Source organism: Pollachius pollachius (genome assembly GCF_949987615.1).
Source record: "Pollachius pollachius genome assembly, chromosome: 1".
In the NCBI taxonomy this organism is placed as follows: domain Eukaryota; kingdom Metazoa; phylum Chordata; class Actinopteri; order Gadiformes; family Gadidae; genus Pollachius; species Pollachius pollachius.
In genome coordinates this window covers 35,881,788-35,892,474 of record NC_136934.1, presented here as the reverse complement: position 1 = coordinate 35,892,474, position 10,687 = coordinate 35,881,788, and the positions used below count along the sequence as shown (strand labels likewise).

Here is a 10,687-nt window from a genome sequence, read left to right as displayed (position 1 = left end):
CTGCCGAAGGGGAAACAATCTTCAAATCAAACAATGTATCTGAGGTATATTTTTAATACTCTGAGATTGCTTTTAAAGCAATTATTTGTGTGGTTTTACATTTCTTTTTAATAAAAGAAAATGTGGAACCACTATAAGAAGTTTCACTTCTGTGATAATTTAAATAAACAACCCTTAGTGGCTTTGCTACTAGTGGACCTTTTGTATGTGGACAGTATGTTGATCAGGTTTTTATTTAGTTGACTTAGACATGAAACATTTATGTCAAAGGTCCCCTATTTTACCAACGGGTGTGATTTTGAGTAGCAGCAAACCTTTTCCAAATATTCCCTCTAGCGACACCACAAGTGGGCGTGTCCACCAAGATGTATGATGGATAGATCAGCCCAGAGCCTTTGGAAAGATATAATCTAAATAGCTCTGGATTATCCGTCCTATTCATGTTCTTCATTGATGGTTAAAAAAAAATCATGTATAAGGGTGTCATTTTTACTTTGTCCAGCAGGTAGCAGCAGTATCAGGTCTATAAAATGTTCTTTAAGTTTTAAATGTTTTAAAACATAACTACAAGCAAAATGTAACGATAACATGTTATCAGTAGTACAGAACAATGAGAGATTGAGTACCTTGAAAAAAAATCTACTTTCTAAAGCTAAATCTTTTTCCAGGGTTAGCAAAATCACCCTTCCAGGGAGGATTAGGATCGAGAGGATTCAGACGTCTCAAATCAAATTCAAGTACACTTCCATCATGACTCTTCTCTACAGTACTTGAAAGTCCTGATGTGAGAGCTTCTCTGGTATGCTCCTAGAATAGATCTATTAATAATTTCCAGATTCTTCACACGCATGATGGTCCGTAAAATGAAACTCCCTCTCTCAAGCGGCGTCGAGAGCAAACCAAGTGTCTGAGTGGAGGTTCGGCTCTGAGTTTAAAATTAAATTGTAGAGATGGATGCACAGGCTAATAGCCTGATCAGTGTGTGTGGGCATGTGTGACAACACATTTATTCACCTCTGGCTAACATCTGTTACTTCCCATGCTACTTATATCGTTTCTGTAAATTATTGATCAGCATCAGAGCAGTGTCCACACACCTCCCCTCACCTGCATGCCCCAAGGCTGCGTTACATTAGTCATTCTTTAACAATTCCACTCACCCACTTTTCCTAAATCAATATTGTACCATAGCGTAAAGGAGCAGCTTATAGCGGCTTTCGTAGCAGCATTGGAAGGGAGGATACTGAAACAGAAAATGCTGTGGAGATGAGACTCATAAAGCAGGTCTGGAAAGTTGTGTTCCTATCCCCCATGCTCGACTCCTAACCACTAGATCCCCTCGAAGTCGTGAATGAGCAATAGGAGGGAGCACGTGAGGGTAAGGTTTTAAAACACACCCCTAGAGTTACCTATAAAAGTCTGTACCTCATTGTCTCCACACCTCCCTCACTACTGACCTGCTGAGAACATGGGCTACCTGATGTACGCTGCGGTGGCGGTTCTTGCGCTGGTGGCGTCCGGCTGGTGCAAGGAGGAGCCCGTGGAGCGGGCCGGGCTGAAGTTCAGCAGCAGGAAGTACTCCTCTGTCATCAACGTGCCTAACGGAGAGCAGTTTGGGAACTGGACCTGGCCCGAGATGTGTCCCGACAAGTTCTACGCTGTGGGCTTCAGCGTCCGGGTAACGGCAGCGTAGTAGGAGTATGAATTTAGGAAAAAAATGTATTAGGTGAGATTAGTATTAGTTGTAATGCGTCCCTATCCCACCTATCGTTTTTAAAGGTGGGATATAAAACTATATCCCATCTTTAGTTTTTATAGGTGGAATAGGGATGAGTCGTTAATTCCTTACATTATTATTCAAGGTGGGGGGCTTTTAAGAAACAAAGCGGATCAATCAAGGCGTTTCCTGTTTTATTCTTTAAGCGACAAGTCACAATTTTTGTACTTTTCTTTTACTTTAAGACTAGTGAAGTATTCACAGGCTCCCATTGAGATTGGATGGATGGATGAAAGAACCAGTCAGTTGTCAGTTGACCTGACAGAGGTCACACCTCTCGGGAACCTAACGGCTGCTCTGTGATCTGCCAGGTGGAGTCCAACCAGTACGGTCTGGATGACACTGCCCTCAACGGAGTCCGCCTCATCTGTGCCAAAGACGAAGAACGCAGCTTCCTGTACTCCATTGAATCTCATGTGGGCTTGTGAGTAGAGATCGCAGGTTCAAGTCCCATAATGACCAGTAAGGGCAGAGAAAACAGGTTCTAGTCACCTGTGGGCTAGTGAGTAGAGGAACACCCGCCCCTGACACAGGTTCTAGACCTCTCCCTCTCGCACCCCCTCTCTCTCTCCCACTCTCTCTCTCCCTCTCTCTCTTATTCAAACCCTCTCCATCTTGATCATTTGTAGTTATTTATAAAGTAAGACAGTGATGTATGTCGTTTGGCTGATTATATTCTCAATTGAGCTGTAAAAAGAACTGTAGAGCTTTCTAAAATTATAACACATACAATACATTGGCATCATGAGCAGTGATTTCATATCTAGCACCTAGCACCTACATATGGATTACTTTTCTTCAATCAAAAATCTCTTTTACTGTGATCATGTCTGTAACTGCACCTGGTGTTTGTTTCCATTCTGAATGGGAAATTGCTTGCTGTAAACAGGTGAATCCAAGAGTATACAAATACTTTCACAAAACAGATTGGCAGTCTCCCCCACGGTTAGATAAGGAGGTTGTTTCTGCCAGGGTTTAACCCAGGGCCTTGAAACCGAATCACAAACCTGGCTTCCACCCAGTGTCTCTCACTCATTCGTCCTCCTATCTCTTATTCTAATTCCCTCTCCTTCTCTGTAGACCTACCACTTCAACACCCACTTCTTTCTCCTGTGTTTGCATCCTTGAAAAAAACTACCTGAGCTCAACCTGTGTGTGTGTTTGTTTGTGTGTGTGTGTGTGTGTGCGTTTGATTGTATGAATGAACACATGTGTATAATCGAGTGTGTTTGTATGCATGTGTGCCTTTATATAATGTCTATCAATCGGCATGTGTGCCGTCTACCTTGCTCAAGGATGCCTACACTGGGGATCGAAACCAGATCCCAAACCCTAACACCGACTCCATCCCCCTACAGCTATGGAGAGTGGTCCCAGCCCCAGTACTGCCCAAGGGGGGTTCTCGAGTCCTTCCAGCTGCGGGTGGAGCCCCACCAGGGTCTGTTCGGCGACGACACTGCCGTCAACAACATCCGCTTCCGCTGCAGCAGCCACCCCGTGCTAGAGGGCCCGGGCACCGGCTGGGGGGAGTACGGCCTCTGGAGCCCCGTCTGCCCCACGGGAGGCATCTGTGGTCTCGAGTCCAAGGTGGAGGAGTACCAGCAAGGCCTGGACGACTCCAGCCTCAACGACGTGCGCTTCTACTGCTGCGATCGACCACAGCAGGTCAGGTGACGGGTGGAAAGCAGTCCAGGCTGACCCCCTTGATCAACTGCGAGTTTGTGTTTTCACACTGTTTGGTGGGGGTTGATGCGATGGTTGGGCGTTCGACCAGATTGTCCTGTTGATTATCATGGTGGATTGTCGGTCCAATGTTGATTTATAGATTTTTTTTTAATTGGTATATCGTTGAATTAAATAAGAAGGAAAGCAAATATGAAAAAAAGAATGGTTTACACCTAAAGATTTTGTTCATAACATTTTCCTTTTTACTCTCTTTTGTTCTCAGTGATTGACGGCAAGTGCGAAGAAGGCCGACACTGACGACTTAATGTCCTCCTGAGTATGGAAAATCGAAACATTAAAAATGTATTCCAAACCAAAACCAGACTACTGTGGTATGACTTCTTCCATAGCATACTGTTGTAAACTAAAATGTTTTGGGAATATTAAGTTTTGCCAGCACAATAGTTATCTTTGCCAATTGTCGTCGTGTGGAGATTTCATCTAAAGGCCCTGATTAGCACGAGGGCAGCGTGTTTTTATTTCCTGTCTAATGAACCAATAAGCTCTCAGCGAAGCCATCATAACGCAGAGCCGCTGACACAAGCGTTACCATTCTCCCGAAACCAAGGTAATTAAGAAATGACAAGAGAACGGGTATTAATTAATTTAAACTTCAGAGCCTGACGAAGGTTGATAAGGTGGTGATTTTCACTCGCAAATATGATTGAGTTAATTAATGGACGAGGCGGCGTGTTAATCTTACGACGTGGACATACTGATTCAATGTTCTCTTTTTTCCAACACATTTTCATGGAGACACAGAGAACACACTGCCGCCTAATTTAATCACCGGCCGTACCGTAGGATACGAGCTGCCGTCAATGGGATTTGTGCTGAGCCGAGATGTTCCCACTAGATATGGGGGGTAGTAGGCCTACGCGTGAGCGAGTCCGCCGTTCGAGTGGCTTTACTGAAGTGTATTTTGTAAGTGCGTTTGACAGTATGTTTAACCGAGTCGACTCTCAATGAGAGCGCGTGTGTTTAGACCGAACCAAATTGTGTCGGTATAATTCAAAACATGTGTCCACCGTTGCCTTCTCGACACTTGCTAGCCGCGTGATGAGTATGGGTGGTCCCCTACATTACCGCTAGATGGCAGTGATGTGACGGTGGACTGCATAGGACAGTATGATGTATATAAATAATAAAAGCACACACACACACACACACACACACACACACACACACACACACACACACACACACACACACACACACACACTGTCTTTAAAATGCAACGCTGTACACGTCTGGCTTCTACATTAAACCTGTAGATTAGAAAGTGTGGGACTAATACAATTAATTCCCCCTAGAACCCCTAATAGTCTATGTTGATTTGACCACCGGCTAATATTCTCTTACAGCAGCATACCAATCAACAGTGAAGAAAACCTTTTCTTAATTCCAAAAGGGGGACTTAATTGTGAAATGGTGCAGCTGTCAGCATAAGTTGAACCGTTACCCAATGGGCCCTCATTGTAATGCTCCAAATGAAACCTTAGTTCCTCTACCGCCCCAGTCCGTAAGTTTAATATCCAAGCTACAGCAGATCTGTGGTGTCTCTGATGAGCTTAGCGGCTCGTCGTTATCCGCCTGCTGTAATTCAAGCGCCGTTAATGCCTGGGTGGTTTTGTTTTGGCTGGACTCAGATTCCGTAACGTTAATGACCTTAGACACTGCCTTCGGGTTTGGTACTAACTGACTCCTAGATTACAATGCGTTACCTTGACTGTGACTATGAAGTTGTTTACGTAATCGAGTTATGCGATCATGACTCCAGGAGTCATGAGGGCTGGGTCCACCGGGATCATTGATGAATAGGCGTAACGATGCAGCGTGGGCTTTCAGCTACCGGATGGTAGGCCCATTGTGTTGATGGAGTTATGAAATATCTAAGAATATGATCCAGTATACCGTTTCCATGGTAATGAAGGAGGCAATAACCAGATGGAGCCGAATTTCAAAATGCTTTTTTTTTTCCCCTTTCCGTTTTCTTTGTAAATTTTTTTTCTTTCTCGAAACCAATATTCTCTTGATGGAAACAATAATTTGATTCTCCCCAAGGGCCATCACTGCTGGCGCTGGCCTGCTCTATCGAATTAGAGGGCTCTTTTACTTTGCTTTATGAAGTGAAGCCGTCATTTGCTCTTGGAAATTACTTTTCCATTTCAAAGGCAACGAGGAGGGCGCCTTAACAAAGGGCCGGGAAAAAAGAAAAGATTCTCCCTGAGCACTTTCTGTTTGATTAATCCCAGACACGTAGTGGTTCTTTGATGAGCTCGATGTAGACCAAGCGCTCCGCTGGCTTTTTAATGATTTTACCTACATGTCCCCAATAAGTGAAAAGTGAAAAAATCCCTAATAATGCAGGATTTCTTTATCAAACATAAATACCAACAAGGTAGACATGATTGCCATTTGTGTGGGTGTGTGTGTGGTACCCTTAACACAAGAAAAGACGAGAGCCATGTGTAGACATTAAATATAAATCAATTTATAATATACAAATTGTACAGATGTCATGATATCAATGGGAAGGTGGACACAGTCATGGCGGATGAAGATAAAATAATATTTATTTTCTTCCTCGATGGCGGGCACACTTGGCGGAAGTGACCGCAGACCGTGATCAAAGATACTCCACATTCAAGACGGCAGCCGAGCTGAAGGAAATGATCGAGGCAGATCTTAACGGGACTTGTTCCGTATGGCCCATTGACGGGTGCGAGTGACGCACTGCTTGGAAAAGAAAACAAAGCCCAAAATGTCCTACGATATCATGTTTTCTGTCACTTCTAGACACAAAGACAGACGTGTGGCGTCCAACGCTCGCCTGTGTTACAGCATTACTGAGAACAATTGCACCAGCTCATCTAGTCAGGCTCAGAGGCGATGTTTACACACAACGGTTAACTGTATAATATGTGTTTTTTTACATGAAAGAATACATGGTTGCGGTTGTATACGTAGCTGCTGAAGCATTGGTCACGCGTAGCGCTGCTCAAAATATGTTTTTCCATTGTTTATTTTTTTATTTCTATTTTTTTAAACAGGACAAAACTGATCGATCTCATTGGAAGGTCGTGCAAGCCAATCAGCATTGAGAGACGGGAACCCTGTACATCGTGACCTAAGGTAGAGAACTGCTCTGGATGGGGAGGGAAAGCTGGGCTCTGACCCCGATTCTTTATGTTAAGGTGGGGTTAAGGTCGCGTCCGTCCCTATCTGACGGCCAAAAAGCAAATGCAAGGGGTTTGAAAAAAATATCTGCTACAAAAGAGGAAATGGGTTTGTGTTGAATATCACAACCTCCTGATTTGCCCATCTTTCCAAACACTTTTGTTTTCTCCCCAAAGCTAAATGTCAAAGGGGAATGAATGTCAGAATATGCGCCACAGATGTGAAACACCGGCAGCAGGCTTTTGTTCCGACTCGCTTGTACGTAAGGCAGAATACTGATAGCAACGCATTCATATTCATGAAGAGAGATGACAGTTATCTTGACTCCTGAGAAAAATGAAAAACATGATTAAATCTGAGGAAATAACCTGATCCGAGATTCAGCGGGAGGGGTGGGTGAGTGGGGGGTTTATCCATAATGATTACTGCAGCTGTTGGAAAGGGTCTTTTGATATTGCCTTCCATAATTCATATTTGTTGTAGTCTCCAACCAAAAAAACACTAGCCCAACTGATGGGACCTGACAAGTCACACTGATTCCCAGCTGTGCCGCAAGACGCAAAAATATGTGTCATTGACAAAATAAGTGCTTATTACTGCGGAAACATCCCAAAGCAAACACACACGCAGAAGGGAAAAATAAACGCAAGATAAAATACCACAGAATTATATATTACGGCATGAGCTACTATCTTCACTGCATATCAAGAGTGGTTATACTGTACGTTGTGCCAGCACAAAAGACCCTGGTCTACAGCTGTGGAAAATGTCCCCTCTGATTTCAACGGTGACCCCCTGACCTGGTTTGCCATTAGTGCTGACCTCCCACCCGACCACAAGCGGGATAGAGCCACCCTTGAGGAGGTATAGCTAAAGGTACAGGCTATCAGAAATATCCACACGTTTAGAGCAGAAACGGCGCGGGCAGCACTGAACCTCCTTCCTTCTGACGGTCACACTCTGTCACAGTGGTCGCTTGACAGATTCAACTGAAAAGCGGAACATTCACAATAAAAAAACAAACATTAAAATGGTACACATCTGGAATATGGATAAAAACCTTCATAAATGTATATGGACAAAAACACAGGGATTACTTTCGGTTCAACCCTTTTTCTTTTTCTCAAACCTTCATTTATCAGGAAACGATTAAGCATACCTTCAAAATATCAACACAATACGCTTATGTCTAGAACAAATAATGTTTAACTTTATGTCGTGCCTTTGAAGAAAATGATGTCTACATATTCAACCGTGGTGAGTGGTGGCAGTTAATAGTAGCTACAGGAATCGGGCCGATTTGGGTACAATGTTCAAACAAATGTCCTTTCCATAATGAAATTAAAAAAGCAACAATAAAAAGTAATACCTTAAAATCCAAAATAAAATGCATACTTTCAAGTGCAGCCCTGTTAATTGGGCAAAAAAATAATAATCATACAGCATTTAAAAATACAAATAAAATAACGTATGTAACGAATGAATGTGCATTTTCCTTAGCGCTGTGGTTGAAATATATCTATTCCCATTTAGAACTGAAATATTTGTTATTCTCCAGCCATTGAGTTCAGCCGTGATTTGCTGTGAATATCCTCTGTGGATCCCCTCCAATACGTGACCCCTATTATAAATGTATGATTTCTGACAGATACCCCGCCGACAAAAGCCATTAGCAGGCTTATGAGCACTTCATGGCATCAATGTCGACGCATCCTTTTTAAAATGGAGAGCAACACGATACAGCGAAACATCACATTATGACTGTTATTGTCAGAAATTATGCCTATTAAGAGGTGCTTAACAAGCTGTGGAGAAAATAATCAAATAAACGTTGAGATGGAATGTGGTATACAAACTGCTGTTATTTTTAAATTGGCCTATTCATTTTCTTTTATAGAACCGCCTAATGCCCGGCTCTTGCTCACAAACTCGATTCTCTCTCTCTTGCTCTGTCTTGCTCTCTCTTGCTCTCATTCTCTCGATCTTGTAAATTGATCGTAAAAGTCATGAAATAAGGGTTAAAAAAAAACATTTCCTTTCCACACGCCACACTCATTCCGATGTGTTTTTTCGCCACATCTTGATCAACCTCGGTTTGACCAGAACATTCTTAACGCGAGGTGAGCCACCAAAACATAACAATCTGATTATCGGGCGTTCCCACTCTGCAGCACTTAGCTTCGAGCTTATCGTAAACGTAACTTTGCTTCACTTTGGATTGCCTGTCGCAACTGAACAGCTAGCACCATCGTCCTCTCGAGAGTTATTTTGCTCCTCCAACCAAACCTCTCCTGTGACCCCACTGTGGTGCACCCGGCACTTGGGAGAAGGCTGCCTTCAGGGCTTCCTAACCCCTGTTTGACCCATTCATCCATCAAGACCTCCTCCCTCCTTCATGCCCTTGGTCAATCTTCACACTATGTCACCTGACTTCCTAAAGATTTCTGTTGGTTCAGGGCTTTCTGGCAGATCGCCCTGAAGGCAGACCTCTGCCGTGTATAACGGGACCAGGTTGACAAGGTCTTTATCACGGTATTCTGAGGACTAGTGCCTTGTTATACGCTCAACCTTCATTGTGAACCGTCATGTACAATCGGCTTCTCTTTTCTCCAGGGTGGTGGGATCCTAATGGTGATCCTAACTAGGTATTCCCCCGGGTACATTCAGTATGTGTAATGCTGTGGGCTTGAGGGTCATCGTACAGGCTGCGGGGCTCTGAGGCTGCAGGAAATCGGTTCCGGAGGTTGGCTACGCGTGGCCGATAGCAGGGATACTTGTGTGTTAAGCAAGTCAAAGGACACAGCGGCGGTGTTCGGAGAATGACTTTGTGGATCGGGCGGGTTGGGGTTGGGGATGAGATTACGTTTCAGGGATCAACCTATTCTCCAGATATAGGGTGTTTAAGAGGTAGGAGGGGGGGGAATAACTTTCATTGACTGCCAGGGAAGGTTTACTGAGCTCCATCCGGGCTCTGATTGGTCGGTTCGGCCTCTGCCAAAGGTTCTCTGGTGATTGCTTCCTCTGTTGTCTCCGGGAGTTTGGTGAGGAGCCCTTCGTCATCATCTTCCATCTCGTTGTCTCCTCGCAGCCCATTGACGACCACCACCACCTCCACCGCGCTCCCATGGACTTCCTCCGTTTTTTCCGTATCCGGTTCTATGTCTGAGGCGACCTCTCCATTTTGTAACGGCTCATCTGTTCTTTGCGCTTCCTCCCTTTCCTGTGGGCTTTCCTTGTTCTTCTCCTCTTCCTCAATCGTCTCCTTTTCTTCTTCTTCTTCTTCTTCTTTGCCATTTTCTATTCCTCCCTTGTGCTCCGGCTGAACCTCTCCTCCTTCCTCCCGCTTGCATGTCTCTTCTACAGACACCTTGATTTCGCTGTCCATCTTCCCATCTTCTTGCTCTTTCTCCCGCTCCTTCCCGGTCTCTCTCTCCTGGTCCAGCTTCTCGCCCGGGCTCCCGCCGCCATCTTGGTTAGCTGCTGCCCGCATCGCCTCCATCTCCCCATCCTCTGCGTGTATCTTGGGATCTTCCAGGTCTTTCACTCCGGTCGACGCTCCAGGTTTATTCTTCTTCTTGTACTTTGCCGAGGCGGCCTCCTTCATGCACTTCTTGTTTGTCTTGCTCCGGGACTTGAAGATCAGCTTCTGTGAAGAGAGAGTGAGAGAGAGAAAGAGAGAGTATAAATGGATAAACGGTGCAGTAGAGGGTTGAATGTGTTTATTGGGAATGTGCGGTCGTTTGGTCAATGTGCTGCCGGCCGTTTGGGTGTACGTACGCATAGACTTAATTAAGAACGGATCACAGTAGATTTAATATTACCCATGGATAACAAACTAATTGAAATGGCTGTGGCTAATGCGTAGACAGAAGGTCATTCTAAGGCAGGCTGTTATTATTGTTGTGTTCAATGCCCTGCAGTCATTCTAAACAAATGGCTTTCTTTGCTCCAATATGTGTTTGGTTTTCCCATGTATTTTAGACAACAAATATTTTCTTTACTGGC

General features: G+C 44.3%; 2 protein-coding genes across 3 annotated transcripts in view; one reads left to right on the top strand and one right to left on the bottom strand.

The window, feature by feature from the left end:
* Positions 1-1,468: 1,468 nt before the first annotated feature.
* Positions 1,469-3,451, top strand: LOC307087271 (vitelline membrane outer layer protein 1 homolog; the record flags this gene model as incomplete). The annotated part of the gene is made up of 3 exons (XM_079752779.1): positions 1,469-1,678; positions 2,089-2,201; positions 3,136-3,451. 3 exons carry the CDS (start codon positions 1,469-1,471, stop codon positions 3,449-3,451), a joined length of 639 nt encoding a protein of 212 aa, XP_079608905.1.
* A 2,523-nt stretch (positions 3,452-5,974) lies between these two features.
* Positions 5,975-10,687, bottom strand: part of rftn1b (raftlin, lipid raft linker 1b) — an 87,818-nt gene continuing 83,105 nt past the window's right edge. For both annotated transcript variants that reach the window (XM_079742550.1, XM_079742551.1), the window contains exon 10: positions 5,975-10,328. In XM_079742550.1, the coding sequence (XP_079598676.1) occupies positions 9,633-10,328 (696 nt within the window). In that variant the 3' untranslated portion in view covers positions 5,975-9,632. The remainder of the gene's footprint in view (positions 10,329-10,687) is intronic.